The following is an 18,769-nucleotide window of genomic DNA, read 5'->3' on the forward strand; positions in this document are numbered from 1 at the left end:
TAAAGATCATGACCACTGATTTCAAATTATAATACCCTACTTGGATATATCTTGAAATCTGAATCTAAGGTAAGGAAGTGACTCCAGGCGAATGTGATCTTCAACTTGGTTTTGGAAAGACCCTCAAGTCAATGAGTCATGACAATTTGGCAAATTAATTATACACAAATTAATAATTTTATATATGCACTTGGTACCACAAAAGAAAGGAGCAGGAGTATCTCTGTCTCTGTCTCTCTCTCTGTCTCTCTCATACACACTGTCAAGCACACACACTAAGCGCGTTAAACTCTCTATAAAGGCAATTGCTTGGTATTGGGTTTCAATATCTAGTTTTGTACCCAGCTCTCTTTGGGGTTGTGGAGTGTAGCATTGAACATGGAGATCAATTACGCTCTGGCATTGCTCTTAGTCCTCGTTCTCAACTTGGGTAGTTTGCTCACTTCTCTTGCTAACTCCTATTGCCCACCACCAACATACCCTCCAGTTCCTCACTTGCCACCCAAATACCCTCCCCATGTAACGCCACCCTCCCACCCTAAACCACCAAAGAAGCCACCACCATATGTCAAACCACCTCATGCAAAGCCTCCTCCCTATGTTCCCAAACCGCCCTCAAAGCCACCACATGCAAAGCCTCCTCCTCATGTACCAACCAAACCCCCTCATGTTAAACCACCCATTGTAAAACCACCTCCTTATCCGAAACCTCCGGTTGCCAAACCACCTCCTTATCCGAAACCTCCGGTTGCCAAACCACCTCCCCATCCCAAACCTCCTGTTGTCAAACCACCTCCCCATCCCAAACCTCCTGTTGTCAAACCACCTCCCTATCCCAAACCTCCTGTTGTCAAACCACCTCCCCATCCCAAACCTCCTGTTGTGAAACCACCTCCCTATCCCAAACCTCCTGTTGTCAAACCACCTCCCCATCCCAAACCTCCTGTTGTCAAACCACCTCCCTATCCCAAACCTCCTGTTGTCAAACCACCTCCCTATCCCAAACCTCCTGTTGTCAAACCACCTCCCCATCCCAAACCTCCTGTTGTCAAACCACCTCCCTATCCCAAACCTCCTGTTGTCAAGCCTCCAGTTGTCAAACCACCTCCCCATCCCAAACCACCAGTTGTACTGCCTCCACCATATACCCCGAAGCCCCCAGTTGTCATGCCTCCACCATATACCCCGAAGCCCCCAGTTGTCCTTCCTCCACCATATACCCCGAAGCCCCCAGTTGTCCTTCCTCCACCATATACCCCGAAGCCCCCAGTTGTCATGCCTCCACCATATACCCCGAAGCCCCCAGTTGTCCTTCCTCCACCATATACCCCGAAGCCCCCAGTTGTACTGCCTCCACCATCTACCCCGAAGCCCCCAGTTGTCCTTCCTCCACCATATACCCCGAAGCCCCCAGTTGTACTGCCTCCACCATCTACCCCGAAGCCCCCAGTTGTACTGCCTCCACCATATACCCCCAAGCCCCCAGTTGTACTGCCTCCACCTTCACCACCTGTTGTAGTGCCAAGCCCACCATCAACACCAACGCCAACCCCAGTTGTCCCAGTGAAGCCTCCTCCACCCACTGAAACACCATGCCCTCCTCCACCGCCAAAGGTAGTACCACCCCCAAAGTCGCCACCGAAGGACACGTGCCCCATCGACACCTTAAAGTTGGGAGCTTGTGTAGATGTGCTGGGTGGACTTATCCACATTGGAATTGGGAGCAGTGCCAAAGATGCATGTTGTCCGGTGCTTCAGGGACTGGTGGACTTGGACGCTGCTATTTGCCTTTGCACCACGATCAAGGCTAAGCTTCTCAATATCAACCTCATCATCCCCATTGCTCTTCAGGTGCTCATTGATTGTGGGAAGACACCTCCCTCTGGTTTCCAGTGTCCTGCATAGATGATCATCATGTCATATTCCTAAATCACAGTTAGTGGTTGTTAATCATGTCCTTCGTTCTGCAATATGTGGCGCCACCTAGCTAATAATATAGCATGTCAATGCTTGGAAGTAAAAACTGCTTCTTAAGGATGAATATCTGTAATTTGGTTTTGTTTTGTTTTGTTTATTTGAAGAGTGTATCAGGTCGATCGAAACACCGTGGTAATTAATTAAGTCATGTTAATTTGGTGAACTGTAGACGTTTCTATTTTGGAATGTTATAACTTGAGCTTAAAGAACTTGATTAATTCACTGTTAATCTGGTTTTCTCGCCGTAGTGTTTCGGTTAATATGATAAAAACTTGCATATAACATTATATTATTATATCAAAACACTATTAACATAGCAATATAGGTTCCTAGCTCTCCCTTGTCTGTCGCTACGTAAAGTGTGTTGTTTGTAGGTGCACGTGATTGTGTACTGCATTGAGTTACTTTTTGACTGCATTCGTATATAAAGATACAGTAGGAATAAGCTATCAACGTCAAGTGCCACATGCATGATCGATGCATGCATGCAACACATATGTCAATAACTTTCTTAGGTCCTGCTGAATCACACGCACCAAATCCAAAGGGGAATCGGAATAATATTCTTTTGCAAAATGTTTTAATTCAAATTTCACCATGTTTTTCGATGTTTCAATTATTTGATCAATTTATCCGAAAAAAACATGTTGCGATCATATGATCGAGATCGGCCACGATATCGACAATTTAGAGAGGGAAAAAGAATAAAAAAATTTTAAAAAAAACTAATAAAAAAGATTTGAAAATTTTAAGTTTCAATGATAAAAACAAAATAAAATGTAAAATGAATAATATCATGATTAATTTTTTAATGTAAAAATATGATTTTTCGTTAAAGTAAACAGTACTTAAAGCTTTTTGTTAAATTTTTCATAAAAAAAATGATATGACCTCACCTAACTTTTAATAGTGTTACTAAAACATTTCAAGTTCCAATACAATTACTTCTGATGAGCAATGTTTGTCTCATATGCTGCCATGCAATACCAAACTCTCTACCGAAAGGAACGAGGATCATCTTCGGATCTTCTTTATGAGGATTGCAAAAAATTTCATATTGTGTTTGTTCATCGTATAATATGTGATCGGTTTTTATCAGGTACTGTTTATATTTAATTTTAAATAAAAAAATGAAAATAACCTTTTAACTATACGATATACGATAATCTTATATAAGAACAAAAAGAATTTGGAAAGAATCCTCGTTCTACGAAAAGCACTTAATGTCACTCCTACAGTCTCAAATAATCTTTTTATATAGTGGAGTCAATGTGGGGTATTAGCTGTCGTTGAACCCCATAACATATAAATCCCCTCGTTGAAATTTTGTTTGACTCTTATATTAGTTAAGACATATATGTATGTATGTACGTACGTAGTTCAATATCTTAATAGATAAGGTGTTAAGTTTCTACATCTTGAGTTCGAAACACCTTTTACCTTTAAATTATTGTAATAGTTGCAAACTCTCTCACTCACCTTAATAATAATAATTTGTATTAAAAAAAAAAAAAAACACAATCCCTACTATATCTTCTCATGTTTTTATCAAAATTTCAAAATCATGCTCGAATATTATGGGTTGCATACGAACCAACACTTGGGCTACCCACGTCAAACAGGCCCATATTTATCCCCATCGTTTTGCACAAATTTTCACGAAAGCCCTTACTCCAGAGCAGACAACGTGAAACCTTTGGTTATTTCTTGAGGAAGAAGACGACGAACAACTGAAGAAGAAAGAGGGAAGTGAGCCGAATAGGCGGCAAAGACATAAAATTTCTTTGACTATCTGCACGAACGGAGCGTGAGCGATTCTGGGTAAGATCCGCATTCGCCAACAATCGTCTTTTCAATTAGTTTCTGAGAAATTTTCATACTCTTAAATGTCGACAACTTCATTGTAATTCGCTAGTTGGTACCTCTGATTATCGTGCATTTTAATGTTTGTTAATCCATTTATCTGTTCGGTGATATTATTGTTGTAATTTTTTTTATCTGGGTTCTGATGTTCTTAGTATTTCAAATATGTATGCTGCCCAATTGATGCTATTTAGTAATTTCGTATGTTACATTGAAGAAGAAGACCTTGCCCAAATTGTATTCATATTTTGATTTCTGGGTTTCCCTTGTTCTTCCTTTTTGAATTCGATTTTCGGGTGTTCTTGCTATAAATTTCGATATTTACTTCCCAGTTGTAATCAAAGATGTCTTGGAGATATTATAGCCGGACAACAATCTTTTCCCCTGAGGGCCGTCTCTACCAAGTTGGGTACGCAATGGAGGCCATTGGGAATGCGGGTACCGCAATCGGTATACTGTCGAAAGACGGGGTTGTCTTGGTTGGTGAGAAGAAAGTCACATCCAAACTCCTCCAATCCTCAACTTCCACTGAGAAAATGTACAAGATAGATAACCATGTCGCTTGTGCTGTGGCTGGCATAATGTCTGATGCCAACATTCTGATAAACACCGCTCGGGTCCAAGCTCAACGCTACGCCTCGGTCCGTTAGTGCGGAAACAAAATTTAGATTACCTCACCAAGATATAGACCCACTGTTGAACATAATAAAATACAAGAAATAAAGACATCGAGAAATTTACGAGGTTCGGCAAAAATCTGCCTACGTCTCTAGAGAGATATTGCTCTTCACTATGAGAATAATAATACAAGTTACACATGAGTTAAATCGACATAACCCAATCTCAAATCCCTTGTACATCCACTCACAAAGTTTTCCCAAAAGCCTCACTCTACCCCAAGAGTTCTTTCACTATAATACTTTTCACTCTAGCTCTCTTGATTTTCTCTCAACCCATGTTCAACCCTTCCTCCCATGGGAGAGCCGGATGCTCTCCCCCTTGGATGCTTCTATGATGCTTACCTTCCCACTTTCCAAGCATACTAAATGCACAAATATTGCATCTAGTTATGGGCATACGCTAGCAACCATGCCAACAACCAAGACCAAAAAGTCTTAAGTTCACATGACATAATCATCACCTAGCCTACCTAGCGTGCACCAAAGTCTATACCTAGCCTATAGAGTACAACTTTTTCTCCATTTGCCATTTGATGCATAGAAGAGAAAACATGCACAATTGCATGCAAGCAAACACAAAGTCACGGTTGCTGTCATTTCCTTGTAGCATTCACATGGTCTTCAATTGTTGTCAACACATGACTTAAAATTACTTACAAATGTATAAGCCAAATACAACAGTTTGCATATCAGGAACCGATGCCTGTGGAGCAGCTTGTTCAAACTCTTTGTGATACCAAGCAGGGGTACACGCAGTTTGGTGGTCTCCGGCCATTTGGTGTTTCGTTTTTGTTCGCTGGTTAGGACAAGAATTAAGGTTTCCAGCTTTACATGAGTGATCCGAGCGGAAACTATGCTGGCTGCAAAGCTGCTGTGATTGGGTCTAACAACCAAGCTGCGCAGTCAATGCTTAAGCAGGATTACAAGCATGATATGACTAGGGAAGAGGGAGTCGAGCTAGCGCTGAAGGTGCTCAGTAAAACCATGGACAGCACAAGTCTCACCCCAGAGAAGCTTGAATTGGCTGATGTATTTCTCTCACCTTCCGGAAAAGTGAAATATCAAGTTTGTCCGCCTGCATGTTTGAGTAAGTTGTTGGGGAAGGTTGGGGTTAACCAGCCAGCTCCCGAGGATTCGTAAGCTTTTTCTGCATTTTGTCCTGACCTTTATAATCTTGGGGAAAGTTTAAAGTTTGTGCTGTTTGACACACGATGTGATTTGTTTTTTAAGTTTGTTTTATCATATTACCACGTGTTTAAATTGCCTGCATTCTACTGATTTTTGCATCTTTCTTTGGGTCGATTGTTGCAATAGGCTTAGATGGTGTAGTTACAGCTGCTTAGCAGATTGATTCCGGTACTAGATGTGCGAACTTTTATTGGTTTTGAGTGGATTAGGGTTGAAAACAAACTAAGAGGATTCTAATATGAGAAAGTTATGGCAGAATGTGTTTACGGAATGTTGTCTAGTCAGATATGTCAGAGCTTGAGAAGAATGTTTAGTGTGCTTGTGCTACTGCTAACCTATGCTAGGGAAGGATTTGTAGCACAAATAAATGTCAGTTTGTTTGTTCGATCATAGGTATGATGATGATCGGAGCCCAAAACCAGCAGATGTCATGGAATCTGCAACCATAGTTATCTGCCATATTTGTGTTGATTAACGTTTAGAAAGCAAAAGCATTGCCGTAGATGTCTCATGTTGGTCATTAAGGAAAGAGGCAAACCATCTCGGTTTCGAAACTCTCTGATGATTTCCTTGAAGAAAGACTCACCCCATGCAGTTTTAGCTATCTATACTTCTTATTCCCACCAGCATCCAAGCATTTGAAGGCTGCTGAAATATATAGAGTTAGGCCTAGCCCAAGGTTTTCCTCACTTCAAGACTACAGCAGGATAAAACGTAGGCCCAAAATCCTTTAAAGTGACCAAGAAGATAAAGCCTATATTATTCGTATATCCCTCTTTAAGACGTACACCATCTCATGGAGAAAGACTTGTATATTACGGGTTTTTGTTCACCATGACCACCAATACAAGATAATGTGTAAGACTCTCCTCCCGGCGGCCTTGTACATGAACCCGTTTCATGTAATTCTTTCTCTGTTTCAAGGTCCAAAACCCATTTTCCATCTCAAATTTGGGGGAAAATTCCATATGTTTTACTGTCAGCTGGCTTCGTAAGCTTGTTATGAAAGGAATTTTTGTACTATGGCGGCCACTTCTTCATGTGTTTTTACTAAATCATGTGTGATAACATGGGTGGACAACACAATTGACAGAAAATAGAATATTAATAAATGAATACACGTATCATAATATGAGTGGATTAATAACATTACGTGACACCATTTCTTCTACTTTGAAAGACAAGCAATTTTGAGCTAAATTTTTCATTAGCTCCAAGTACTCCATGTCTTTTCTTAAAGTCTTTGTTCAAGTCTTCTTATGTTTTCTCTATCCTTTTGCCCTAATGCTGAACCCCTGTCTCATAATCATACTTATTTTAACCAAAACATTTATAGGTCTTCGTATATATAACTAGCCGTGGTAGCTAGATTCCACAAGCACCGAATTCCTGTACTTAATAAATATAGTGAGGTAGACCAAAGCAGCTTCCAAATCCTTCATCATATATAGATGTATTTTGGGCGAAGCGTGGATCGATTTGCATCGTAGCAAGGGTGTTTTACACACCCGACCCTCCCTTCTTTTTTTTTTTTTTTTTTTTTTTTTTTTGGTTCTCTGGTTCTCTTTGCAGGTGTTTGATGGCAACTTTTTGAATCTCGAGGGTTCGATTTGGTTCGGTGTTTCAAAATTAATCTTATGGTTCGTGTGTGATTTGAGATTTTGTGCAAGCATCATGGGTGCGGCGAGCTGCTCTCGTGTGTTGGAGATTAGGGTTTCCTTTTGTTGCTTTGTTTCTTATGCTAGGCATAATGTTGGTTGGGCCTCCCTAAATGTTTTGGGTTGTTGTTCACTTTTTGCTTTGGCCTTTTGTTGTTTGTACTTATTTTTTTAATTAATGAATGTTCTCTTTTCGACCAAAAAATAATAAATAAATAAATAAATATATATATATATATGTGTGTGTGTGTGTGTGTGTGTGTGTGTGTGTTTTGGGGCATTCCGCATGCTCTATAGACAACATTTTTGCAGCCTTTAAAACCCACGTACTGAACCTACTCACTCAATGCTCACTCCAGTCTCTCACTCACATTCCCAGTTCGTAAAGCCTTTTGGACCATTGCCAATTTGGCATGGGTCGTCTGCATTTTCTAAAACCCAGAATTAACCAACCAGAAGTATTTTAATTTACAAAAAGAGAGATTCAAATTTGAGTACGAGAGTACGAGAGAGCAGGGTACACTGCTCTGGCTCTTTCTTGTAAACACTTCCTTTCTTCTACATATATATATATATATATATATTTTATCTTGTATCATTTTCGCAGCATCTGTATTTACTATTATTGTCCTCACCTTTAAATGTTGACTGATTAAATTAGTAACTAGTGGAGCATCTTTCTAGCAGTGGCGTCACGAAGCTCCATCTCACCTCTGTCTCTGGATCTCTCTCTATATCTATATCCAGTGCCTTTTTTTTAATGCTCATAAACAATGCGTCATCCATACTACATATGTATGTACCAAAATATTAAGAATAGACCGTCGAGAGTTATTCTTTATTGCAAAGACTTACTGTTTCGCATGCGTATGTAAATTACTTTTATGTACGTGTCATGTTGTGATTTGCAAGTAAAAATAAATGAATCTTTGCGTGTAAGAAGTCGTCCTTCATTCCAAAGAACTCACAATCTGACATGCTTGTGCATAACGCAAACATGTTGCTTTTATGTAAGTATCAGACTACAATTTGTGATTTGCAAGTAAAGAGAAACTATCAGGCAGTTTCCGTTGCTATTACTTATACATTTTGTCATGTATGCCTTGGTGTAACGGAAATGTTGCTTCTTGTGACCGAAATGTTACAAGTTCGAGTCGTGGAAACAATCTCGTTGTAAAACTGCATACGTTCCCCTCTTTTTAAGTATTTGAGTATTAGAACATGCATGCATAGTTTGACCAGTATTAGAACATGCATGCTTTTGAATCTAAAGACATCCTATTAATTTATAACCCAATTGGGCAGCAGTGATGAGTTTATTACCTTATCTCTGGTTCTGTTAAGCTTTTGTCATCATTTGCCATTCAGTAAACCAAGTCTCCAGATGTGTGGAATTTGTGTAAGTAGGTGATTTAACTAGGGTTAGTCAGTCATTAACTAATTTCATCATCAAAAAAAAAAAAAAAAAAAGAGTCAGTAATTAACTAATATCTCTAGATATTATCTTAATGTATACTAGCATATGTGTGAGAATTTTTTTTTTTTTGTTTTGTTTTTTTTTTTTGTTTTTGAAATAGAAGGAGAGAGGAAAAGAGTGATAGAGAATGTGGTAGTGGGCAGTGTTTTTTTATTTTTTTAATTAGAGATATGTTAGGATTATATGTAGGTGAGGTTTTGATAAAAAAAAAAAAAAAAGCAAAATTTGGTTGTATGAAATTACATTTCTGCCCCATATTTCTTATTCATGTTCTGTTTTAATTAGAAAGTTAAACTGATAATTTCATAGGGTTTTGGTTGATAATAAGTGTTATTAATTAGTAGAGATTTTGATGGTGACCAATGGTTAGCGGTTAGGATATAACTATTGATTGGAATGTGGGAAAAATGTTGCTTCTTTTTTAGCATTATTTTTCATGATATCCATTTGGGTGATCTAATACAACGAAATGGATAGTATCTAAATTGCTGGATCTCCGTATACGTGATTGTTATGGAGGTGCGACGGTCAAATTGTTACATAGTATTAGCGTTGTTGATCCTCATAATGTATGTATGTGTAGTGTATCTTTTGATTAAGGTAAAATTTGAAGTACTTGAAATATAAGTCATATCGTTTTCCATTTTTCATATTAGAACATCACATTTTTACATGATTATCTTCACATCTACTCTTGACTCAAACTAATGTGGCTACTTCAAAGTTTGTCTGTAAATCGAACCTAAGACCTTATAGTGAAAATAAGTATAACTAAACTGTATTACTAAGTGAAAATAAATCGAGTCAAGAAGTTGGCCAAAAACAAAAAAAAAACGAAAAAATACAAGTCAAGAAGGTGACCCAAATAAATAGCGTTGGGGCCATACCATATAATTACGCCACCCAACGGTTATATTATATCATCTCACACTCCCACCATATATTACATGAACCCGCACCAATTTTAACCCTCGGCGGACTTTTTTTGTCACTCATGGCCAAACCACACTCTCACTCCTCACTCCCACTCTCGCTACTACTCCTCTCACTCCTCCTCACTCCTTCCGTCCAACAAACTCACAAAATCTCCACCGTCGATCTCCGCGCCCTGATCGCCATCAAAAACTCCTTCACCGACGTTCCCTCCCGCCGCGGCTCCCCCGCCGCGTTCTTCTCCACCTGGAACTTCTCCGCCCCCGACCCCTGCTCCACATTCACTGGCCTCACGTGCGCCTCCGGCCGCGTCACCACCCTCACCCTCGGCACCGGCCTTTCCGACTCTCCTGGTCTCGCTGGGTCGCTCCCGCCCTCCATCGCCGACCTCACCGAGTTGACTCAGCTCATTCTCTTCCCCGGAATCGTCACCGGTCCTATTCCCTTCCAGCTAGACCGGCTCGCCAGCCTCCGAGTCATCTCCCTCACCAACAACCGCCTCACCGGCCCGATTCCTCAGTCCCTCTCTCTCCTCCCCAACCTCCACACCCTCGACCTCAGCTACAACCGCCTCGCCGGACCAATTCCGCCGGGTCTGACCCGTGTACCCAAGCTCAAGGTCCTCATCCTCGCCTCCAATTCCCTCTCCGGCGAGGTCCCCTACGACGTGTCGTCCCAGCTCCTTCACCTGGACTTAAAACGCAACGGCCTCACCGGCCCGTTGCCGCCTTCTCTCCCTACGGACGCTCCGCTACGTGTCGCTCTCGGAAAACGACATGTCAGGCCCCATCGGCTCCGTCTTCGACTCGCTCGCCGATTTAGTCCACCTAGATCTCGGGTCCAACCGTTTCGGTGGGCCCCTCCCTCAAACTCTGTTCCGCACGAACCTCCAGTCCCTCCAGTTGCAACGGAACAATCTCTCCGGGTGGGTCCCCCCAGTACTGTCCCAGCCGCCATCGTACGGCGAGGGTTCGATCGTGGATTTGAGCCACAACGTCATAACGGGTGAGCTGTCGCCGATCCTGGCGGGTGTTGAGAGCTTGTATTTGAATAACAACCGTCTGATCGGGACGGTACCGAAGGAGTACGTTAAGAGCGTGTGCGTGGGGATCACCAAAACGTTGTACCTGCAACACAATTACATTTCCCGGTTCGCGGTGGAGCCCGGGTCGATGTTGCCCGATACGGTGTCGTTGTGCTTAAGTTACAACTGCATGGTGCCGCCGGTGGGGATGGAGGCGTGCCCGGCCAACGCAGGAACGGATCTGTCGCGGCCGGCGTCGCAGTGCTCAGTGTTTAACTACGGCTAATGTGGAGAACTAATGATTTAGCTACTATAATTAGGGAGGTTTGAGCAACTTATTAACATTATTAATTCGTTTTAGTCTAAATATATTTAAAGTAATGTTATTCATACTATGTTTTTATACTATATTTTTCTACTATCTTAGCTAGCATATAATGTAGGACAGCTATATCATTTGAAAAATTTGCATAACCTAAGGAAATAAAGGAGAAAGAATCCTCGTATACCACAATCATCATTTAATTAACTAGTTTTTCTTAATTATTAGTTTATTAAATAATGAACTAAATTTAAAAATCTGAATAATTCAAATGATGTGACTGTTCACATTAAATGTCACTTAAGGTAGTATGAAAATGTGGTACAAAGATATGGTATGAATAACATTACTCATATATTTACATATTTGTGTTTTCCACATTTGTTTTGTGATTTGTGTTCGTATTTGAAAATAGTAAAAGGAAAATATTATGTTCGTTTTACTTTCACTATATAATTATCGTGCATGAAATTTAAATTTAAAAATTAATTTGACGTGTCTTTTATTTTTACATTTGTCGCCAAGTGCCTCCCATGTGCGAACCCGGATCCTCTTTGGATCCCTATAAATCTGAGCTTAAGGATTCAACGATCCAAATCGTTGAAATTTGATCCAATGGTTACAAATAAGAGATTCTTCTAAAAGTTAGAATAATTGTAGTCGTTATATGAACTTTCAATGGTTCGAATCGTTGAATTCTTAAATTCAGACTATTGGGATCTGGAGAGGATCCGGGTTCCGGTGTGCACCCAAAAATTCCGACTGATTACTAGGGCTGATACATTAACTGTCACATTTTAACATGTTAATACTTATTTTTTCAATATTAAAAAATATTTTATGTATGAATTCTCACTCTTTATCGACGAAGACAAAACATGAAAGAAAATAATATGTGATATAATATATTTATAACCCATAACGGATTGATGACGTGATGTGACGTGACGTGGCAAACGTATTTTTTTTACCATTGACATGCCATGGATATATTTTCAAGATTATTGTGACAATACACCCAAGGAATCATGTATATATTTTCATGCATGCAAGGAAGGGGGGAAATATAAATACAAATATTAATGGGGCTAATAATAATATTCTTAAATGTTTGTCGTGAGAGGTGTGAGGCAGCCAAGCCATAATTGAAGTTTGTCACGTACCAAACGGATCTCGGCATGCCAAAGCAGCTCCTTTGTGATCCACATATCACATATCCATGCATGCACGTCACCTAGAGGCCAGAGGTCCAATGCAAAACCCAACATTAATTCACTGCTCCACGAGGTACGCCAACGATCTCGTTGTCGCGTGTTTGTGGCGGATTCAGAATTTTTTATTTTCTTCCCGTCTCGAGCAAAAATTAAGTCTACATACATTGCCTACGCAACTTTTGTTAGTTGTCATTGGCTACTTACCTTATACATTAGTTTGTTTAAGGTATTTAGTCAACAATCTATTACGCGTAGAGCGGAGTTGGAGAAAGCACCTGACCAAGATGAGCCGCATAGCAACCAAATACAGTATGGCCCATTCCCTTCTGAGAGTTCTGATCGCCCAGCTAGTCGTGTTGCACTACCCCGTCAATGGTGTTTTTGCATTAATAAATACAAGTTTATAAGAAATGCTAATGTTAGTCGCGTGACTCATTTTCTTTATATCGATGGCTGAATCTAAGTGTTGTGGTAGCCTTTTTATCTCCAAGTTAGTGAATCCACTCAATTGGTATAAGGGAGTAGGAATATCACCTTTTATTCTTATCCCCTTCCCTTCTTTCCTCTCACACTTTGCTTTGTGTCTTTTTGTCCCCATAAAAAGTTCAGTATAAAATGCTTACGTGGCTCAATCGTAATTGTTCAAGTACGAGGGGAGATAATGGAAGAGATTAAGAGGGAAGATAATCCTTCTCTTGGTATAAGGGCGACAAGAAAGATAGGTCCTTATCGATTAGTTTGCTTTCGGTGGTGGTGTTGATGGCTAGGCCATGAGATATATCTCTAAAGGGTATCCCAAATCAATAAGGCTTTCGGCTTTGAGAGGGTCGGGAGAGAAACATATATCGTACGCAATCTTATTTTTACTTTACAAATAGACTGTTTTTACGACTTAAACTCATAATCTTTTGATCAAATAATATTTTTATTGCGCCATGGCTCGACCACCTCGCCAGACCATGAGATATATATCTGCTGGGGAAAAACCAGCTTTTAACGAAGTTAGCGTTGAAGCCAAGGAAAATGATGTCCTTCTCTCTGTCATGTCACGAAAATTATAAAACAACCATGGCAAGTGAAAGCCTCAATCAACATCAGCAGACGAAAGCAAAGCCAAGTGAATGTACGATGACGTGCAGAAAATGTTGGATCCATTTTACCCAAATAATGTATTTTAAAAATAAAATTTAGCAAGTAGCTGTTTTAAAATTTTCATGGAAAAGGCCATGAAAGCAGTGAAAATCACGGTACAACAACCAAACTATGACTTACACATAATAGGCTCACTCCTATTGTAACATCCTTATCCAAAATTGTAATGTCATGTGAAATTTTTCTCCGTACGTCATTACAGTATTGAATTGAGACACTACGTGACAACGAAGCTATTTCATGTATGTTCTCTCCAAGAACATGGTTACTTGACACGTTAGTCTTAGAGATACCAATTGACACTATTAATGTCACCCATGTTGTCATCGGTATAAATCTCCTTGTGTATTTCACACCACTCTTTAGCCAAAATAGTCCCTGAGGATCTGAGAGTAGCATAATTCCTCACTTTGGTCCTTAAGATTTAAAATCGAAATAAATTGTCCCTAAGTTTGTCTATAGTCAATCATTTTGATCATTAAGTGAAAAATGTTCGTTAAATACGAACCAAAATGAAAAAACCACCCTCAAAATTTATCAAATTATTTGGCCCATTATTTATTAAATTAAGAGTATTTTTGTCATTCTGATACTTATCTAACAGAGATTTCACAAAATGAACAAAACGATTAACGATGGACAAACTCAAGGATTACTTCTATCGATTTCAAATTTCAGGAACCAAAGTAAGGCGTTATGCTAGTCTCAGAAACTATTTTGGCTAAATTGCCTTGACATAATCATGACCTACTTACATGGAGAGATATATACAGCGGTGATAAAGACAGAATCTCTCCTCAAGAAAACATTGAAGAAGTAAATACAATAAGCAAGAGAAACTCGAAAGCTATTGGTGACGAAATCATGGGGAAAAAAATGCACTTTCAAATTGCACTGGAAACGAAATCATGAAAATAATTGCCGGACAATCACAGCCGAAGAAAATTTGTAGTAAAGTTTGGGCCAGTCTAGCAACTGGTACAACAAAGAACCACCATACGTTACAAGAATGTATAAGATATCTACCACCTCTGCCAGTAATTTAAAGAGACTGAGAAGCTCTTATGTGTTTTCAATAACTGAGTTCTGTCAATGTCTGTATATCCTTGCAACAGGCTCTGATCTGTTGCATTTGGAAGCAGGTTTCCTTGAGTAATTTTAAGCAAGTTGAGTTGGAACACACGGTCGATGTAGCACTTACGCCAGAGCAAGGAAGGGCAGCAACTTATTGCACTGAAGCGTTCACATTTTATTTCATGTATCGTATTTCTTGTATATCTTGACTAGACGTCATCTTTCTCGCATGCGATAATCTTCATAATCTCAAATCAGTTTACTTCAGCACCATAGATTTTCATTTTTCTCCTAGCTCAGTTGGACAATTCATCCCTGTTGCGAATCTAAATAGGTTAGAGAGAAGGAAAACATTAGTAACTATCACCGTGAAATTTTTGACAAACCGACCTTGAAACCAAGCACATGGCATGGGAAGCACCAACTGCAACAGACAGCACATTGTGGGCTCCCAGTCCATCATCCTCCATTAAAAACTTGACTTCAACAGGAGATGGTTGGATCTCCGGCAGCCCAGGTACTCCTAGCTGAGAGTCTTTGGTGTATCCCCACATAAACAACTTTCCTTTATCTGTTACGAAACAAAAGATGGGCACTCAGCAGGAATGTATGAAAGTTTCACGCTTACTTTTTTGAACCAAAAGCCAAAACATTTATGACTCATGATAAATGCTCTGGTGGAATGTAAAATTAGAGGATGCAAGGAATTTACACATTTGAGCGCCACAATAAAGTATTTCTAAGACCTAATTGATTACAGTACCAATAAGGCACGAGTCATTACCTGTTATAGCTGCTGAAGATGAACCCCCGCAAGCAATATAGATAACACGCTCATCAGTTAAAGCCTCAACAACTGTAGGTGTTTTCTGACTCTGTAAAGAAGAGTTGCCCAACTGACCATGACCACCATGGCCCCAAGAAAGTACTTTACCTTCATCTGAAAATTAAACACCAAGAAAGAAGGACCATTAATAAGACTTAACCTTTCCAGAACTAAAGACAATAATAGTTGCTGCTGCAGTCAATTTACCAGTTAACGCAAGAGAATGATATCCACCACTTTCTATCTGAATAATACGAATGCCTGCAAGACTAGGAACTGGTTTTGGTGTCCAACCACCAACCTTATCGCCCCTTCCAAGCTCATAGTTAGAGTTTGCTGAGGAAATAACAAGAAAACACAATAAATTCATTAAAGTGGAGCATTTAAAGTCAGTCATAAGTCTCAAAGATGGCAATAATATCAAGAGCCAATTAGCTAATCCCCTTAATTTAACAGTAACAGCAACGCTTCCCTCACAGATGTTCCAATGGCCTCAGGATTGCTAAAATAAACTAAATCTAGCCTTTTATTATCTCCTTATGGCTATCTCCATTTGTCAAATTTACAGGTTGAAATGAATTTCCATTAACTCATTCAGTAATGAATCAAATATTTTGGAGAACCTTTGAAAACAATAACACCATTTCCTACAATAATTATACAAAACTTACTCAGCATTGGCAGTATGTGGTGAAGTTACAGTAAATAAATTTAATTCACTTATATAAGAAAGAAGCAAACACTTTCCGCATAAGAGGCTGCAACCTTACCTCCCCAATTCCAAAGTTCCCCATCTTCTGTCAGTGCCATTGTGAAAAAACCTCCGCAAGAAACAGCAGTCACAGGCATAGGTAATGCTTTTACTTTGGAGGGTATGCTGAGTCCACCACCCTCGTTTGGGCCTCGATTAGGACCAAGTCCCAATCTACCATCCCCTTCATCTCGACCCCAAGTATAAAGTTCTCCTACAAGCTACATCCAATTAGCAATAGCCTATTATATGTAACGACAAATCAAACATATAAACATAATCTTCATACTGGAATACGAATGCAGAAAGCCAGAGAGGAGTGAGAATCTGAAATTCATGCCATCTGCAACATATTAGTTTAAATTCTTCCTATCCTAGAGGTTGGAGTCCATTAATTTGTTGGATCCACGCAGTACCACATTTACTCCAGTAAAAAATAACTGCAACAAACCTGATTCCGTGATGGCACCAGTATGCGTCCCACTAGTCGAAATATGACGTATTTTCCCACTCCACGATCCTTCTACCAATCTAGGGAACAACTCTCTAGTATAAACAGAATGCCCCAGTGCACCAAAACCACCATAACCCCTGCAAGCTTCATGTTTAATGACAACCATGAGTCGATAGAGCAATATGGTCAATGAACACAAAGATTTGTAGCACACACGAAAACAATATAATTCTTTCAAACTTATTGAATGTGTTAGAATTTGATAAAATCCATGCGGGTTGGAGAAGTAAATAGTAAATTGGTCTTTCAACTTATAACAAGCGAATGTTTTGGGCAATTTTACTCTTAAAAAAGAACTTTTAACTGCATATAGTTGAGAGTAGAAACGATTACTCTCGCGAAGAAACGAACTTTACGAGTTATGGGCTGACTCTGCTCATTGCCACAATATGTTCTATACAGGTAAACCGTGAATTCGATACAATACTTCCTCTTTCAATAAGATCAAAGCAGTAAATATTTGTGCAAATTGAAAACAACAAGGAAAACCGAATTGATTGCAACCAACGAAATGCAGGGCAACACATCCTGTGATAAACTGCTAGAAATGTGTAATCTTTACTATTGTACTGACCAAGTATAGACCTCCCCGGTGGCGGTGAGCGCCACCGAATGCAACCCGCCAAGCGCCACGAAGCGAACCGAATCCAAATTGGGGTTCAAAGTCGGGAGAAACAGAGAATTCTCATGCCCAAAACCAAGTCGACCGCCGTCGCCTTTACCCCAAATCCAAAGCTTACCATCCACCAACAGCGATGAGTGGAACAACCCACAAGAAATACCCACCTCCACAACACCGCTGTCGGCATTGTTCTTTTGATTCGAGCAATTGGGTGCTTGAATTCGGCCCTGGGTTGGTGAAAGAGTGAAGGATGAGGTGGGAACGACAAGGTTGGCGACTGGAGTTGGGTAGAGCCGGATTTCTTCGATGCCGCCGCCGAGCTGACCGGAGGCGCCTCTGCCCCATGAGAGGAGTTGGAGGGTTGTGGTGGGGACGGCGTCGTTTTGGGTGGTGGTGGGGGCGGCGGTGGGTTCGTAAAGGGTGGGGATTTTGGAGATGGTGCTGGTGGAGAAGGGCGAGGAGGAGAGGCGGCGATTGAGGTATGCGAAAGAGCGGTGGCGGAGAGACAGATTGATACTCATGTTTACTGCTTTGTTCTCCCAATTGAAAATGGAGGGTTTTAGAGAAGGGTTTAACAACCATGGATTTGACACAAATTCTTTTTATTATTTGAGTTATTTTTCAAAACAGCAAATTTGACTTTGGGTGCAGAATCCTAGCAAAAATGGCTATGACTACGTTTGTACTAACATTTAACAAAAATTATTGTACTTTTATTAATATTAGAAGATATCCGAAGTTCGAATCTCTTATTTATTAATGAAAAAATATTAAATTAAAACGACAACGATCTCAAGTATCGTTTGATTAGTGTGACCATGTGGTTAATAAGTTAATTGACATCCACAAGTTAAACCTCATGCCAAGTTTAATTAGGAGTCTTTGAGACCTACAAGTCTCCCACTTGTTAGGCATGTATCCTTAGTCATGCATCAATTGCTTAATTAGCCAAGGAGTGTTTCTTGAATTGTTGTAGTACTAAAGTTCCACCCTTTTCAACTCTTGTGCATTTTCAGCAACGTGGGAGCTGTGTAGACAGCTCTTTATACACAATTCTATACCGAAACGAAATCGAGAAATAGAAATGAAGCTATTTAACATGTTCTCTTGTATTATATCCGCACATTTTTGGTGTCATATCGGTCTTCTTTTCAAAATTTGACGAATGATACATGTATGTATTCCCTTGTACAAGGTAGACAGTTGTAACATGATAAATAATTTACACGAGAAGGAACAATTTCATGTATTGTGCAAAGAGCTTGACCTGAAATAGCTCTTGTGAGTATAATCATAGTCACAAAGCACTTGGTTTTCTTTTTAAAGGTTAGTCAAGTGAATCAACTTAGCAAGTCTCATTAATTTAAATCCTTAATTGCCCCTAAAATTGATATATAAGGCAAGTCACTGAGAAGAATTTGGCATTTGCAAAGGAGAATGCAAATGGAAGAGCGACTGAGAGACACAGCGATCGAAGGAAACGGTAGGCGGGAG

The 18,769-nt window shown here is 39.9% G+C and overlaps 4 protein-coding genes across 4 annotated transcripts; 3 read left to right on the forward strand and 1 right to left on the reverse strand.

Annotated features, from left to right (window-relative positions):
* Nucleotides 1-351: 351 nt before the first annotated feature.
* Nucleotides 352-2,140, forward strand: LOC125474517 (36.4 kDa proline-rich protein-like). Its single transcript, XM_048578366.1, has one exon. The coding sequence runs from the start codon at nt 379-381 to the stop codon at nt 1,903-1,905; it is 1,527 nt and encodes a 508-aa protein (XP_048434323.1). The 5' UTR covers nt 352-378; the 3' UTR covers nt 1,906-2,140.
* A 1,352-nt stretch (nt 2,141-3,492) lies between these two features.
* Nucleotides 3,493-5,789, forward strand: LOC125474518 (proteasome subunit alpha type-4-like). The gene is given in 2 exon segments (XM_048578367.1): nt 3,493-3,798; nt 4,173-5,789. A coding segment is annotated over 1 exon segment (441 nt). The 5' UTR covers nt 3,493-3,798; nt 4,173-5,219; the 3' UTR covers nt 5,661-5,789.
* Nucleotides 5,790-9,463: 3,674 nt separating this feature from the next.
* LOC103955512 (probable inactive leucine-rich repeat receptor kinase XIAO) lies at nt 9,464-11,190 on the forward strand. Its single transcript, XM_018649497.2, is given in 2 exon segments — nt 9,464-10,518; nt 10,520-11,190. Coding segments are annotated over 2 exon segments (1,248 nt in total). The 5' UTR covers nt 9,464-9,837; the 3' UTR covers nt 11,087-11,190.
* A 3,165-nt stretch (nt 11,191-14,355) lies between these two features.
* Nucleotides 14,356-17,855, reverse strand: LOC103963010 (RCC1 domain-containing protein RUG3, mitochondrial-like). The gene is made up of 7 exons (XM_048578368.1): nt 17,228-17,855; nt 16,591-16,730; nt 16,159-16,353; nt 15,596-15,724; nt 15,347-15,502; nt 14,953-15,133; nt 14,356-14,877 (listed from the first exon to the last, which is right to left on the reverse strand). Exons 1-7 carry the CDS (start codon nt 17,794-17,796, stop codon nt 14,859-14,861), a joined length of 1,389 nt encoding a protein of 462 aa, XP_048434325.1. The 5' UTR covers nt 17,797-17,855; the 3' UTR covers nt 14,356-14,858.
* Nucleotides 17,856-18,769: the final 914 nt, after the last annotated feature.

The sequence above is a fragment of a genome, unplaced genomic scaffold (genome assembly GCF_019419815.1).
Source record: "Pyrus x bretschneideri cultivar Hongxiangsu unplaced genomic scaffold, Pyrus_bretschneideri_v1 Contig12, whole genome shotgun sequence".
Classification (NCBI taxonomy): Eukaryota; Viridiplantae; Streptophyta; class Magnoliopsida; order Rosales; family Rosaceae; genus Pyrus; species Pyrus x bretschneideri.

What these genes read in the sequence shown, in the direction of transcription:
- LOC125474517 (XM_048578366.1), top strand. Translation starts at nt 379, where the DNA reads ATGGAGATCAATTACGCTCTGGCATTGCTCTTAGTCCTCGTTCTCAAC.
- LOC103963010 (XM_048578368.1), bottom strand. Translation starts at nt 17,796, where the DNA reads ATGAGTATCAATCTGTCTCTCCGCCACCGCTCTTTCGCATACCTCAAT. An exon ending in ACCGGGGAGGTCTATACTTG is followed by an intron (nt 16,731 to 17,227) that starts GTCAGTACAATA and finishes TGAAGCTTGCAG; the next exon opens with GGGTTATGGTGGTTTTGGTG. An exon ending in ATCTTCAGCAGCTATAACAG is followed by an intron (nt 15,134 to 15,346) that starts GTAATGACTCGT and finishes GTTTCGTAACAG; the next exon opens with ATAAAGGAAAGTTGTTTATG.